Genomic DNA, 17,732 nt, shown 5'->3' with positions numbered 1-17,732 from the left:
TGAATTAAAAATTAATTTGCACTGAATATTTGTTATATAATAATTACAAATGTTGTATTATTTTCTAGTTTTTAAATTTTCAATATGTAGTTTGAAAAAAATAAATTTAACTATATATATAAATTGCATTAGTTATATTATGAATAATATATATTAAGGCAAACATATATATATATATATGAAAGCAAACAGGAATTCCTTTTCATCTTGTCAACTTGTTCCTTATCTCCATTTTATTGGAAAACATTTTTTATCAAATAATTTAACTTTTTTTTGTACAAAATAAATGTAAATTGTGATTTACAGTGTAACTTTTTTAACACAAAAAAATTGTTCTTTACATAACATATTTCAACAGAAATGTAATACATATTACAAAAAAGATATATTATTGTATCGTAAATCAAATACTTCTATGTATTATTTATTTTTACTGAATATTAGAATTTTTTTTGATCAAATATCTAAACATATTAAATATTACTATTTTTAATATTTTTTAACAATTAAACATTAATTTTTATTTGATAAATGAATTTTTGATAAAATTGCTAATTAAAAAATGCAGAATTACCTTTTATGAAACTTTAATAAATGGAATACGATGTTATACGATAGAAAGAATATCTGTAGTTATTACAAAATTATAAAACTATATGTGTGTGTTTGATTTTGTAGGACTTGAATTCTAAATTTTTCTTCTTTTTAAGTTATCCTTGCAATTAAATACAATTAAATTGATTTGCTCTTTTGTTTATATGTATTTTTGAATAAAAATTATAATTAAAATAGCAGTTAGATCTTATCAAATCATATGAAATACGTAATTTAGAATCGATTTTCATTTTATAATCTTGATTATAAATTTTAGTATATTAATTCTATATAAGAATATCTTAATAATGCAATGCAAAACATTACTTGTAAAATTATAATTTTCTGATTGAATTTTCTAAATGAACAATATTAATTTTTATATAAAGATACGACATTAAGTTAGTAGTAAGTATATTTTTGAATCTTCTTCTTCACTGGTTATTCATGCAAGAGAATATATAAAATATGTAATTAATTTACGAAAACTGTCAAAAAGGCCAGAGTATGTTATAACTAAACTGCGGATTTTTATGCAAATTCATATTCTTGAGAAAATAAATAACAAAATATATACTCGATAGAAAATTGTTTTATGTACTAAATAGTATAGAAAGTACAATACTTTGAATATTCTATGTATTTTTTTTTATATTATGTGCATTTTGTGCAATTTTGTATTTTAAAATTTCTTCTAAATGTATAAAACTCTGCAGTCTATTTAACATAATGAGTATGCTATAAATTATGTTATTTAATCATGTACATTTTATATATGTATGTACATATGTAAGATTGGATATTCTATGTAACTGGATCAGGCAAAAATTTTGAAATTAATTTTAACTTTAAAAATATTTTAACTTTAATTATTATTATTATAATTAAAATTTATTTTATATAAGGGAAACGAAAATATAAATACAAAATTACTGTTTTGTCTTTTCTTATTATATAAGTTCTGTAAGATCAAAGTTAAAACATTTTTCAATTTAGTTCAATTAATTTTTGACTAAAGTACCTTTACCACATTTTTTATAGCTAATAAAAAGATACAGTAATTGATGTTGAAAAAAAGTATCGTTCAAGAAAAGAATTTTTAGAAAAATTTAAAAAAATAATTTTTAAAAAATTCTAACTTGATGAAGATCATGCACCATTTAAACCTATTGAACTTAGTTTCATGAAGTTTTTCTATCTTCTGTTATTCCAAAATTATAGCTTGCATATTTATGTTTGATACATATTCATGTTTTGCACTATATTATTGAGATATTCTATTTAATGTTAACAATTTAAATATGAAGGACTTAATAGTAACCTGTAGATAGAGTTGTACACAATTGTATTCCTGTAGATATATTTTAAAATCGATTTCGCTTCTAAAATGTTTCTAAACTTATTGATGTTTCTAAAATTATTGAATATAACATAGACATCATAGTATTTTTACAAATATTTAATACATAATAATATATAGAATTGTTTTTATACTAAGAATACTTAATATTATATGGTATAAATATTTTGTTTACATCTGTATTAAAGACATATCATTATTATATGTCTTTCATATTTTATACGATACAAAATGAAGTACTTAATATACGTGAAAATTTAACAAAAATTTGTCCCTGTTTTAAAATTACACTAATAATAAATCCTAATTGAGCTTAACTATTGGAATAATATTAAAACATTGTATCTGTAATATTAGCACCATAACTGTATTGTTTTGTAGATAAATTGTGCAATTAAAGCAAATATGATTAAATTGAATTTACTATTTATACATCTGTAGTATGTTAAAAACACAATTATAATTTAACAATGTTTCCAAAATTGCACATTACAAAGTTTCATAAATATATAAAACTTGAGAATATTGAAAAGAAATAAAATCCTGTATAAAGATAGTTAAAAATTACACAATAAAAATAAAAAATTATAATTCGTTTTAAGGAAAACAGAAATATTATAATTAGAGTAACTTATGGAATGTCTTAAAACTCCAATATCAAAATATGCATACATTTCATATATTTTATATTAGTATATTTAAATAATTCATGTAATATATTTATAGTGAAATATCACTCGTAGTTTGTGAAACAATTTCTATTTCATGTAAAATTTGTTAGGAATATTAAAAGTATTATAATACAAAGAATATAAATAAAGCACTGGAGTTATTAGGTTTTAAATGTTATTTTATAAGTATCAATAAACATTATAACATCTCTATTCTAACTTTATTGTATGTAAAAGAAACACAACAAAATGACACCGTACTATATTTTAGATGAAAGAATATTTTTATTATATCAAAAAGATATATGAAAAGGAGTATTCTATAAATAATATAATTTTAAAACTGATGTATGAGCAAACCAAAATATATATTTTTTAATCACAGCTGATAAACACATTAGTAATATAATTTTGTTTCACTTGTTTGAATCTTGAGCTTTTCTCCAACTAAATAAGTTTCAAAAGTGATTATTGATTTTTGCTTGATTTGCAAAACTAACAATGTACATTGTATAGCAATATAGGAACATTTTCCCAGTTTATTCTTATTAAAAACCAATACATTTAGGCATGATGCTTTATTTAACTATAACAACAATTTAGAAAATTTTCTTTTTCTTTTCAAAGCAAATTATATTGAATAAAAAATGCAGAGCAATTTATAATTATCCAAAGTTTTTAGTTTTATGTCCCATATTTTAAGTATATGCTTATAATAATAAGAAGAAGAAATAAATTTTACTTATTACTTACTAATTGCCTTTTCTATCTTTTTCTATATCTATCCCAATGTTTTTATACCTGCAATTTATTTAAATTTTTGAATTTTGAATCATTTCGTCATAAAATTTGAATCAATTCATTATGAATTCTATAACAATATTATTGAGATGATAGGAAAGAAAATATTAATGTATTATTGAAAGATAATTTTTTCCACTATCTATCATGAGTTTCAATTTAAAAGATACTGCTATAAAAAGATTGTAGAAAAAATGAATAGAAGCAATAAACAAGATGAAACAATATTTTTTCCAATATTATTTTTTATAATATTATTTTAAAGATTAAGAGAACATATAGTGCAAGTTTGAGCGATGCAATGAGCGTGTAAGCGCGATGGATGTGTTGAGGGTGTTGATGGTGGTGGTGGCGGCGGCGGTGGTGGTGGTGGAGGAGGTGGTGGCATATATAACCATCCGGTACTAGTTGGCCAAACGGTACCTGGTGCAGAGGAAACCGGAAATAACGAATTCGTATTACTTCCGGCTGCTACCTGCGACGTTGGTCCACCCTCTACTCACATTACCTAAAGAATGTAAGTAATGTAATTGATTACAAAATATTTTTAAAATCATTTTAAATAATACATAAATTCTATTAAATAATAGAAATTATTTGTAAATGTAATTTTATCTTGGAAGCTATCTATTAAGTTATTTATGTAGGTACAAAAACTTTTTTCAATGTAATAGTTATCGCATTTATCATATTATATTATATTAATATAAAAAATATATTTTAAATAAATATGTTTCACTACACACATATGTATAATAATTATATACTAAAGTAATAAATATGTATCTAAGAACATCTAAGTCTCTCAAAAGTATGAGTGATATGAAAAAATGTTTCAAACGAAATTTGTAGAATGATGAGGGAGACTTATAGTAACTTTAAGCAGACATTTTAAAATTTTAAACCTACATTTTTGATTACATAATCTTGTAGCTGACATCACATTTCCAAAATACTATATTTGTAATTTTTGCATAAATTATCATTGAGATATGAGCTTCAAAATTTTGCAAGGATTTAATATTAATATTACACAATGTATACCGCGGAGAAGTTGCTCAATCAGAATATTTAAAATAAATTGTTCATAATATGCTTATAAATAATATCCACGAATTACAAACAAAAGTTATTATAGTACTACAAATATTAAAAAAATGTGGGAAGAAAATTTCTAAGAAATATGAAAAGATGTACACTTTTTGGACAGTATATTGAAAGAAAAGTAGACAACAAAAATAAATAATAATCCTATTAAATATTTGAATAATAGAAGATTGTTGTTACCGAAACTTTATGACAATTGCTAATTCAACTTCATACATTGTCTTCAAAAGACAATGTATGAAGTTGAATTGTACATACATACATACGCACATAAAATCGGTTTTTTTCAGAACTATGATGATTTTTATAAAAGTCATAAGTGTACAGTGTTTTAACATTTCAATGTTAGCTAAAAGAATGCGTAATCAAAAATATATGTTTTCATTTAAAATTTTAAATGACCTTTACAAAGCTTTTCAAGACCATTACTTTAGGGTCAAACAAACCATATATTCTTTTTTATACTCTATAATTTTTGTCTGAAACATTTTTTTATATCATTCATATTTTTCGAGATATTTGAGTATTCTTAGATAAATCAGGCATGCTGTGTATATATGTAAATACATATACTATACAGCATGTTCACGAATTTACTAACCAAAATTTTTCTCATAAACGATATGAGAAAAAAATAGGAGGAGAAAGTAGTACTATTTTTCATAAACAACATGATGTTACATGAAATTTTTTGCATTATTGTTTTACTATTCTTTTAGGAATGACGGTGACTTTTAATTTTTTAAATACTTCATATCTTTTTATATTATACAAAGTCAAAAAAGAAAAAAAAATTTTAGATTCCGTACTGTTTTATTTACTAATACACAGAATACTCCTAATATATAAGAAATGTATTCATAAAATACTTGAATCGACCTTGTATGACTTTGAAGGTCATTTTATGGCAGATGATTTAATTTAGATTTTACTAACTTTAAATTTTATTATTGCAATTTTACTACTACAATGACATACAAAAATATGTAGCATTTCACTTTAAAAAATGAAAGTTACCTTCATTTCTGCAAAAATAGTGTAAATACAAAAAAATTTCATACATACACCATTATGTTGCTTATAAAAAATAGTACTGCTTTTTCCTCGTTCATACTTACTGTTTATGAGAATATATATTTTTTTCATACTTACTGTTTATGAGAAAAATGGTGGTTAATAAATTCATGAAAATCCTGATTAAAAAACGAGAAAAAATTATGTTAGAAACATAATTTTTTTTCTTCTATGAATTAATATTTATTATCAAAATAAATCTTCTGTTAATTTTTTTTTAATTTTAATAGTAACTATGATGTATATTCGATCAATATGAACGAAATAATTACACTGTATTGTTAAAAAGTTTCAATAGTACATAAATAAACAGATAGCAAAAACTTATGTTGCAAAATTCAGTCTAAGAAATATTAAGTAAAATAAGGTTCCAAGAATTGAATGTAATAATTTGTAGAAATTATTAAACAATCGCATGTTTGAAAATTAGTTGAATATATCATGCTTTAGCGGAAAGCTGGCAATATTTTTCGATGACTGATTTTTGAATCAAAATGTAAATGCATCAAAGATATATGTAAATAGATTCAATCGATATGTAAATATATATATCTCTGTTCTGTCTAAATTTCTTAATTGTTTTTTTCGCAGAGTTATACAAAATTTAATATTTTCAGTTTTGGAAAACCAGGCACTAATAGAATAAATAATTATTATATACAAGTAATATATGACTTATATCATACATGTATATGTATACTGTGTATACATATACATATTATACGTATATATTTATTACACGATTACTTTATAGTGTCGCGATTCAAGCTTTTTAGTTTTATTATTGATTCATTTATTCTTCTTGTAATTTTTTATTTTTTCAACTTTTTATCTTAAATTCGTCTTAAATTTTATCTAAAATTGCTAACTATTATTCAGTCTTGATTTATTGATCATAAATTTATTGCTGTTGTGTCATATTCTCAAGAAACTGCCATTATTTACATATATTAATATGTTAATTACATTAATTAAAGAAGCAAAGAGTATAGCATGAGATTGTTAGTTTTGATGTTTGATTCTATAAAAATATAATAGCAAGTATAATAATACTTATACAAATACTTTGACATAAATTAAAATTCAAAAAAAATAATATGAAAATATTATGTAAATATATAAAAAAAATAACAAGATAAATTAATAAATGCTCACGATAGAAGAAAAATAACTCCAACCATAAAAAACAATATTCAGAAAAATGATACTTAAAGAGACAAAACGTACAAATATCTTGGAAATTTCAAGAAAACAAAAATATAAATCACACCTATATTAAAAAATCGCTGAAAATAAAATAAAAATGTTTAAGCCAAAATCATGATAGACTTTAACATAATTTTTGTGAAGCATTGAAAACTATTCAAAGTTTTACAATGAAAAAATCATAATTTTCAAGAAGAAAAGGAAGATAATTAATGTGTAAATATTATGTAATATATAGGTAGAAAATTTAAGAATGATAATAGCTACAATGATAATAAAATAGAGATATGCATATGTATGATAGACTATAAAAAGAGAGAAATGAGCAAAGAAAAGATTACACATTGACAAATCCCACAATATCATGAAATACAAATAACTTCCGTATAAATAACGCTAGAATAATTTTTCCCCAAAACAAAAAAATTCCAATATCCTAGCTTTAAAAATGTACGAGAAATATGTAATGAAAGAGACTATTGACACAAATACATACAGGGAATGGTGTTAATTTGGAAAAGAAATAGAACACACATAAACAGGTTGCAGCTCATTTGTTGGACTACATAGAGCAGTATCAATTAACATAATTTGAAATATATTGACAACATATTTTAAATTATATTAGAACAAAACAATACACATATATAAAACAGATATATAACAAATCAAACAATCGAGTTTGTCAACAACTGATGCACACATCATGCATTATGTATTACAATACATAGAAAAACCAGCAAAAAAAATATTACAAAGTACATGTAATTAACAATTGGAGTAAAAAACTTTTAGAGCAATAATGTACTCATAAGTATTACAATAAAAAAATAAATTATCTATAAATGAACACGTATATTCATCTCTAATTTATAAATAGCAGACGCATAATTATCATATAATTGTATTTATATATTATAAGATATTCTACTTTGATTGACACGTTCTGTTTAAAAATTATATTGTTGCGACCGTGATAGCATGATTCTATATTCTCAATTCAATGGAGATTCATACAAAATAATTCGACCTTGAATTTTAAGATCAATTTTTTTTATGTTTGCATCGTTTATTAATCGCGAGGAGCAAACTTGTCAACGGAACCATGAGTCACCTGTTCTCTTTGTTCTTAAAATCTCATTAGTTGTTACATGGTCTTCATTAACAACATGTTTACATTTAATAACTAGATATAAAGTAAGTAGCGTATTATTAACGATGAAATAAGAAATAGTTCTTGTTTAGTTATTACCAGCGGTAATATAGGAAAAAGTTTTTTCTAAGTGAAATGTAATGAACTTGATAACATGTTTCATTAAAATCGGCAAAAAATGCCTAAAGTAAATAATTACCAGAGAATTATAATTAAAATACAATTGGAATGTGTCTGATTACGATAAAAAATATGGGAAATATTTATGCGATAAAAAAGAGACAAAAGAGAGACGGAAGTCATAAATAATAAAAAGAAAAAAAAAGTAATTTTACATTTTTTTGTTATAGAATAATTATTGTAAGAAATAATAAATCTTTTGCTACTTGAAAATCTCTGATTTGATGCTCAGAGTACCTATGTGTACATGTATACATATATGTACATACATACAACATATATATGTTAGTTCAGGAAGTCTGTATATCATATTTATAGGGAAATAAATTCCAGTGGTTTATAATGTATGAATCGCTCAAGCTCGGTTGTAGTCATTTAACAACAAATCATTATTCTATTTTTGATAAAAGATTTTTTTCAGTTTTTTTTTTTCGCATATAGTTATGCATTAAACTTGCATAACGTACACATGGCTGTATTAGACATAATATTGTATATTATACCTGTAAAATTTGACTGGCTTCGAAAGCTGTCCCAGGAAGCAATATAACAGGGCTGCTAACGTGTCCACTTTCCACGCATATCATATTCGGGAATTCGTCATCCCCAAAATCTGGTATATCACGAGCCTTCTCCTGCCACGGATTCCAAACCACTGTATCAGGAAAATTGTATTTTTGTACTCGCATTTTCCTACCGGACACGACATTCGTAATGATGTGTTCTGGTTGTGTATTTTGATAAATCCTATCTGTCCATTCGCACACAGTTACTACGTCGCGGCCTTCTTGAAAAATTTGGTTGTCTCTCGTCTATGGAGAAGAACATTTTTTACAACAGTATTAATATAGTGTTAAATATTTACGAAAAGACATCGATTTAATATAAATAAATAAAATAATTAAAATCTATTTAATATAAGTAAATAAAATAATTAAAATCGATTTAATATAAATAAATAATTATATGTGATGATACCTTATCGATAAACGTGCATCCATGAAGGCCAGTGATCTGGCATCTCCTAACATCTGGCACTTTAAAGTAGGTATGTAGTAACAAATTAAAACTAAACGTATGATCTTTACTAGGATTGTATACACCAATGTTAAAATGTAATTCCTTCTCCCGAAGAATTAGTCTGTAGGTTAATTTAAACGGGTAATTCCACATTGATCGAGTGAATTCGTTGTCCATAATAGAGAAAATCGCCTCAACATCACCACTCGGCAAACGTTCAGGGGACTTTTCTACGTTCCAACGAACAATTCTAGCAAACCCGTGAGGCGGTCCAAATGTCCATGCTCCAAATTGTGCTGAAACAAATTAAAGCAATATACAATTAATATTCCATGTGTATTTTGTACATATTATTATTTCGTATATATATATTTACTAAAATTTCCAAGAGATTGTTTTATTAATAATAAGTTATTCATTCTATTTTGACTCGTATACTTACGAAAAACAAATGGGATGCCTCCCCTAATAGCTTTCTTCCCATCGAATACCGCTTGCTTACTGAAAAATAATAAGTATTTATTATTAAGATCAAATGGTTCATCTATTAGGATGGTTTTGTTTCGATAAAATTAGATATTCGGAATATTCGGAATTAGATAATATTATACAGAATTAAATTTCTTCAATCTTTACAATTCAATATTACTGTCATTTGTATTAAATACAAACAAATAAAAGTATATAGTATATACAAAAGAGAAAATATAAAAATTGAATTAATATAGCTCATACCGATACATATAAATTATGCATAAAACGAAATTTGGAATTTTGAAACAAAGCTTTTGGACACAAATTGCATTTGACTTCGCTTTTATAATTTTTATCTTTTCAATCACATGAAATAAATAATGCACACTAAATATAATAAATATCCTGATATCTTGAATGAAAGAAAATATTTGAATTAATTAATATTGAAATTGTTTGAATGGTTAGTATTAAAATTAATATTGTTTGTATGATTTGTATTAATATTAAAAATACAAAACTGACAAAAATTAACAAACATGTCATTTAAGAGGTTGTAACTGTATTCAACACATTCGATATAATTCCTGAAGAAATCAACTCTGAAATTGATTCGATAAATTTGATCCAAACTTACTTCTTTTTTTGTTAATGTATTATTTATTAAATATAAATTAAAATTCCTTTATATTTTTGAGCACTTAATCAATAATTACCACGAAAGTGAGATAGACAGAATTTTAATGATTCATTTTTTAAATGAAAGCGAATTGTTTACACGCTTTTGAAATTATATTTCTAATGTCCTAATATTAATATCTATATAAAAATAGGTATTATTTAGATACTTATATAATAAACTTTTTTCATATTTAAGCTTTTTCTCACATTTTCGAATTTCTTTTTATCTAATTAGGAGTTTTTTTTTAACTTTTCCCTGTAATTTTTCGTTTATATAACAGAAATCCATGTTTAGATACGTAGAATTAGCAGAAGTTTGTTTAACTGAACAGTGATTTAAAATTTTGTTCAAATAAACGAAGTTCACGTAAGCGAAGTTACTTCTTTTATTTTATTCACTTTTATTTATACATATGAATTTCGACTTTACGCAACAACAAATAACATTAGAAATAAAACTAAGGTGAATACATTTTGATCCGTATTTAAACATCATGTAAACGTTGTCTTGCCTCGTGGAAAAGCAGATTTTATAAAAATTTGGACGACATGTCTATTTTTTCTATGAATGTTTCATACATTATTTAACTGCAAAGAACGCGAATTTCTTTGAATGAACATAAATTGATTAGATTAATGACCAAGATCTTAATTTTTTTAATGTCTTCTCTGACATATCCTCGTACTTTTCACTCTAACGATGCAATTTTTGAACGTGTGAAATCCAGTTGAAAATAATTTTACTCCATTTATACAATTTCTCGATGTGGATACAGAATATACAAAGAGAAAGAGTAGAAGTATGAGAGAGGAACTTACGAGAGAGACTGTGGGAGAAGAGAAAAGGGAAAGAAGATGAGTAACGAAGAGGATGGAGAAACGAGTCGGAAAAGAGAGAGGGGAAGAAAGAGCGATGTACCACCATGAAGTACGACGCGGCGCGGCGGTAGGAACGCGGCTGACGCCAAGCAAAAACGATCGACGCTGTCTGCCGTGCTTTTTGCAGGCATCACAGTTTCAACCTCTCCTCCTCGTCGTTTCTAGCCGCTGTTATCCTCCATTGCTACTGGCTGCTTTGCTCTGCTCTGCTCTGCTCTGTTCTGCTCTGTTCTGTTCTATTCTGTTCTGTTCTGTTCCGTTCTGTTCTGTTCTGTTCTGTTCTGTTCTACTCTGCTCTGCCTGCTCTATTCGGCTGCTATTTGTGAGTGGCACGCAATTTCCGACGCAGTTAGCTCTGATATTCTTCATTGAATTTTGTTTCGATTAAATCGTGAATTTCATGGAACATATACATTTTTGACTTAGTCGTTCGAAGTCGTACATGAACGTTCGGTATAACCATGAATGTACTTTCGAATAAAAGAATTAGACACATGCACAAGCTCTCGAGGGGTGGTTCCAATAGACTGTTGCAAACCATTCCTAAAAAGCTATCATGGATAGTTGTGAAAAGTTTTCTTGTCATTTAGGGATTATATTACATTTGGCAGTTTGTTAAAATTAATTTGCGCTTTAAATTACATTTTCATAATTTCAATTTTAGTTTAACAAATGTTCCAAATATTTACTTACTTTGGCACGCTTTTCCAAATTCGTAGTAACAAGTTGAGAAGAGTGATCGACACTCAAGTGAAAGAAATATTTTCATAAGCGAAAGAAATAATTTTCATATGTTTTTGTTATTATGATTTACTATTTATGTCAAACGATGTGAAAGTATTTTTCATTTACAATTTTCATTTACAGGAAAATGATTATCTGTGATTTTATATCAAATATTTATTGATTAGTGATATGTGACCAACAGGTTTGCGGATAATTAATGATTCTTTGATGAATTCTTTATTACAAAATTATATATACTTTGATCACTGTGTATATAATTTTGTGTACTATGCAAAAAAAAAAAAAAAAATCCAATGAATTGCTAAATGTTGAAGGAAGTTTTGCAAATAGCAATAGCTTTCGATAAAACAATTTGTGCACTCGTTAAAAATATAGTTCAAACACTATTTTTTCTACAATGAAAATTTAATGGAATTGTTCTTCACTTAGTACATTGACTCTGAAGAAATAAGGTTTCAATTCATACAATTTCAAAGTAGCAAAGTAGAAAAAAAAAAGAAAAAATATTCAATTCTTTAGTGAAAATCAAATCACATGAATTGTTCATAGTATATTCTCTTTATATTGTTCTTAAGACTTTCGGGCGCATGGCTCATGACAGTTAGACTAAATAGCTATCTTTATCGACACACAATGGCTTTTATTAATACATAGTTTCATATTTAGACAATGTATTTTATTTTTCCATGTTTCAATAATAAATATTCTTTTATAAATTTCAAAGTTTTCAAAGGCACATGTAGCGATAATTCCTCGTCTAACGGATTTTGTGTTTAGCTTGGAATTGTTTTCTTAGAATTGACCAAACTACTATCTATTCTTATAGCAAAGAGACTTCGTTCCTATTCGAGATACAAAAATTTAAAAAATTTCAATTCAGAATTATTATAGTTTTTAATCGTATAGTTTCAAATAGAACAAAGAAATACAACAAAAATTAGTGTAAATTTCTAGTTTAGTGACTTTTCTCAATTTTGATTATTTCGCTGTTTGTTCAACTTATCGCCAAAACAAGAAATCAATCGGAAAAGATAAAAAAAAAAAAAACTATATAGCTCTTGTTACTTAAAAAGGAAAAGTTACTTAAGAAAATTACAAGCCAACGAAATAGTCAAAACTGGGGAAAAAACCGCTAAACTAGAAATTTACCAAAATTAGAAATAAATCACAAAACAGATATATCATAAAATCATAGTAGTGTCAATTTATTATTATATTCATTATTATATATGTATACAGTTTCAAAGTATATGCACATGTGCGAATTTATCATCTAGCCGAAAATTCAGTCGAGATCAATAAAATGTACAGGATGTTTCCTTCACTTTGTAAAACTGGAATATCTTGTAAAATACTGGATTTATTGAAAAAAAGTTTTGGTATAAACTTTCGTATAAACGAGTGCAGAGCAAATTATTTTTTTTAATGCAGGGTGAGTCTCGTAACGTGACGACATCAAATAATTCATGAAATATTTGTTGTACGAAAAAATGTTGTTTTTATAAAATAATTATTTTATTTTATTCATAATGTTTCTTTACGTTATTCATATACTTAACGTATTTCATGACTTTTTTTTTAAGTTAAAATCTGTTAGTTAACCGTTTTCCTTCAAATAAATTTGGAAAATCTGAATATTCTTTGCATTATAATTGCAATATATTAATGCAGTCACACGGTTGTGTAATCTGTCTTCATTTGTCGTAATCATTTACGATATTCATTCAAAGTTTGCAATTCTATAATCATTGTAAATGATCACTGTGTGATCTTCAATAATGTGTGAACCTAATTACCTCACTCCAACAATGCTTCAATAATTTTATTTAGAAATAAATTTAGAATATATTCAATAATTCTATTTATTAAAAGTACTAGAAATCGATACTGTGAAATGTATTTCATACTGGTACTTTTTATTACTCGTGTTGTTTTAAAACAATTTTTAAGAAAAGTTGAATGTTCTATTCTTTCTTCAAGGTATTAAGTATTGTTAATCTAATGTTAGTAATATTTGGTCAAACAATACAATTTTGAAATTGCTGATCATAATTTGATTTTTAATACGAATTCGTATCAAGCGTAGTTGTCAAAACTGCCAAAGCGTGAATATAAAAAAAATTAAATAAATTGTGAATTCTGTATTCGCAATATAAAGCAAATCCATAGGTGGTTCATTTGCCCGTTTTTGAATTTAGATTAATTAGACAATAAAATTTTTATATAAAATTTCACAGATTCTAATTTAAAGATTTCTTGCTATTATTAATTTTAATTTTAAATTTTAATTCCTCTAACCTCTTGCGCTAGTAACTGGTTCACGGACCACAACGAGTGACCAAACCGTATACAATAATTCGTCTTCTTTTTTGAATACATCGGTATATCACTGAAATTACTAAGAAGTAATAAATTTATTATTTGTTTTGCCTGGGTATATATTTCAATGTACTTAAAATCGACAAAAATTAACAACTTTTAAGGTCTATATTTTATCAATTTAAAGAAAATCCTAGGTAAAATATACATAGAAGTACAGGAAAACCGTTCGTTTCCAAGGGAATGAAATTCAAAAACCTATTATACATTCAGAAAGCAGGACAGAAGAGAAATATTTTTCACCGTTTGAGAAATATTTTCACGTTGATTGTAATCTTTTGATAACGCGGAACTGATGATAAAATAATGACACCCTGTATACATTGCAGGTACTTGTTCGAAGCTCTGACGAAGCTAGTAGTTTTTGCGTTTCCCCGTTTTCAATGGTAGAAGCGGTAATAGCAGCAACAGCAGCGATAGCAGCAGAGGCAGCAATAGCACTGCTAAGAGAAGCTGCGGGATTGGTAATGTTCTCCTCCCGTGCCTCGCCTTGCCGACGCTTGCTTCCTGGCTTGGTGGAACTTTGTTTAACTAAGGCCAGCAAGAAGCAAACCTATTTATACTAGGTCGGACACGTTTACGTCAGTGTGCCTGTACCATGACCACTTCTACTCTCTCTTCAGAGTTACCCTTACCCAGGGTCGCTCGTGTGAAACTCGAAGCGAAGTACAGTCCTGAAAGCTGCTGATAAATGAGAATATTCTCGACAAAAAGTCTTACTGCAAACAGAACTTCTCATCGTCATTATGCTAATAATGCTGACAACGGCTAAAATCAATGAATGTTCTAATTAAACAAAGCGAAAAGACGAAAATTCAGAATAACACTTTTGTGCAAAATTATGCAAAAAATTGATTTAATGTTATAACGGATCAATTGGCATGGAAGCAGTTAAGAAGTACAATGTTAAATTATATTTCATATGTTTATAAATTGTATAAAAATAAAGATATATATATTATAGTGATTTTATATCGATTTAAATTACATGCATAATATTTATATTTTATTCTTAGCGGAGTATTAATTACCGTTTATTTTCAACGAGGAAAAGAATATAGAATCGTAAAAAACTCAGACAGAGTATTTAAACATTAGATAAGTATTGTCAAACAATATGAATTCTCGGTAGTGTTTATTCGAATTAGACTGTGTTGAAAATGACAATGTTTTAGAATTTTATTATTTAAGAGTTGCAAAATACCGCAGGATATCCTCGAATTGGAATTGTAACTCTGCCTCGTTGCGATTCGATATTTAAATTTTATTGAATACGAGACGTTAGTCAGAAACTCAAAGATGTTAGATATTTTTTTAATTTAACTATTCAGAATGAATACTATCACAGAACTTATTAAAAAGCTTCGCTTTCAACGTGAATTGATATGAATTTAATTTAATTTAATCATGGACACGTGAGACATCTTGTTTCATGGCGCTGTACGAACGATATTATGTCATGAAATAACACGTTCATGGTAACTGGTTAAATATCGAAATTGTGACAATCTTCGAATATCGAAAACTGGCAATTTTCTTTATTATTTGGATATTCACAATTTAATATCAGAAAGTCTGTTATCCGAATGTAATATCCATTCACCAAACATTTTATTAACATTTTTGTTTTCCCATTAGTTCGAATGTGGGAGGCTCATGTTACTTTCGAAAGAGTCTATTATTTTCTGCCAAAAAAGTAACTTCGTGTAAATTTTATAATTAAAACGCAGAAAATATTTACAGTTGAAAAACTGTATCTTTTTTTCAAAATTAATTTTCTCAAAAATGTGATGGAAAAAGAACAGATTTTATTATACACTTATATATTCAACAAAAATCTACAAAAATCATCTACTCAATATTTGATTAGAAAAAAGAAAATTTGAATATTTGTTGAGCAGTGTAATTTAGGTCAAATTCTTATCTCCAAGATTATTTAGTTATATCACACATGGTCAGAAATATAAAAAATTATTCTTGTACTATTTGTTCATATCAAATTTATCGAATTATTTATATTTATATAGATTTCTAATTTTTATTTAAATTCGTATTTAAGTCCGGAAATATTATTAGATTACTTAAAGTTTTCTCCACAATTTATTACTGTTTAGCACAATTTATGTAATATGTTTGTTATCTGATCTTTAATGATAATGGAAGAAATTGAAAATTAAGAAAATAAAGAAAGTAATGATCGTTATTCAATCACATTCTTTATTATTCGAATAAAACATTCAAACGAGTTAAACAAGCCAAAAACTTTTGAATGAGAATTGCTGAATATGATCTTACTATGGTATAACAGCCATGCCTTCTTTTGCTGCTGTTATACTACTTTTCTGATGTTGTCCTTTACACTTTTTGTATACATGTAATCATCGATAAAATTCATACATGGGTTTTCGATAATTGAAAAAATAAAAGAAAATAAGAGTTATTTTATTTCATATGAGCTTTCTTCGAAAAGCATCGTTCACTTTTGTTGACTTGACTGTTGTTTGTTCTTGTTCATATGGTACTTATGTTTCATCCGCAGTGATAATCAATTTTAGGAAACTTTTAGCAGTTTCGTCACGACTAAAAGGATCTCGTGGTTTTTTTTCAATTTTTGCCGCTAGAACTCGTTAGCTTTAACGCTACTTATTTAATGCTGATTCAAATCCTGGTTGATCCAAAATGGCTTCATATGAATCGTATGAAATGTCACACTTTCTAAAAGTTTTGTTATTGTGACGAGGAAATTAATTTCCTGTATTATATTTTCGATTTTAAGTGATTTTTAATTGATGTTCTTCGACCATTTTTAGAACTGTTACAACTCTGCGAGGGACAGTGTTTAGGCTAATCCCCTCTCTTTGCTTTTCTAATTCATACTTCAAAACAATTTTCAAACTCCACAGGTGTAAGTTATTGTGTATAAAAGATGTCTCTATCTTTTTAACTTAATTGTTAATTTTCTTCTCAAACGATCCATCAGTTTCTTTCTTTTCATAATATATAGTATTCTAATACTTTTCTTTTCGTAGAATGTCGAATTCGATGTATACAAAAAGAAAGGTACATTTTCTTATTTTTTTAAAAAAATAGTAGTACTGCCAAATGCACTCACATTATTGCATAACAGATTTTTTTCAAGAAAAGATGATGCACGAATCATCTTGTATAATTTGGACTTTTGATATAACTGGTAATTTGGACATTCGCGAACATTTCTGCCCAGTGTAGACCCAACATAATTCTGACTTTGCTGTTACGACGAGCGTAAAACTATGTTCACATATATACTTGATCCTGATTGGTTAATAAAAATATTAATATAAATAAATAAATGAAAATATCTATTAATACATTCGCAACCGGCAAATTTTTCGCTCTATTAATACTCATTGCTGATGAAAATGAA

At 26.2% G+C, this 17,732-nt stretch overlaps 1 protein-coding gene across 1 annotated transcript in view; it reads right to left on the bottom strand.

Moving 5' to 3' along the window:
* Positions 1-3,636: 3,636 nt before the first annotated feature.
* LOC122536087 (glucose-6-phosphate 1-epimerase) overlaps positions 3,637-17,732 on the bottom strand; it is a 31,680-nt gene continuing 17,584 nt past the window's right edge. Inside the window, exons 3-6 of the mRNA XM_043668153.1 lie at positions 9,609-9,667; positions 9,125-9,462; positions 8,650-8,958; positions 3,637-3,934 (exon numbers count right to left, since the gene is read on the bottom strand). Coding sequence (XP_043524088.1) covers positions 3,926-3,934; positions 8,650-8,958; positions 9,125-9,462; positions 9,609-9,667 — 715 coding nt within the window. The 3' untranslated portion in view covers positions 3,637-3,925. The remainder of the gene's footprint in view (positions 3,935-8,649; positions 8,959-9,124; positions 9,463-9,608; positions 9,668-17,732) is intronic.

The sequence above is a fragment of the Frieseomelitta varia genome, unplaced genomic scaffold (genome assembly GCF_011392965.1).
Source record: "Frieseomelitta varia isolate USP_RPSP 00005682 unplaced genomic scaffold, Fvar_1.2 scaffold_154, whole genome shotgun sequence".
Classification (NCBI taxonomy): domain Eukaryota; kingdom Metazoa; phylum Arthropoda; class Insecta; order Hymenoptera; family Apidae; genus Frieseomelitta; species Frieseomelitta varia.
The sequence above is the reverse complement of the archived record's forward strand: the minus strand, read 5'-3'. Positions and strand labels throughout refer to the sequence as shown.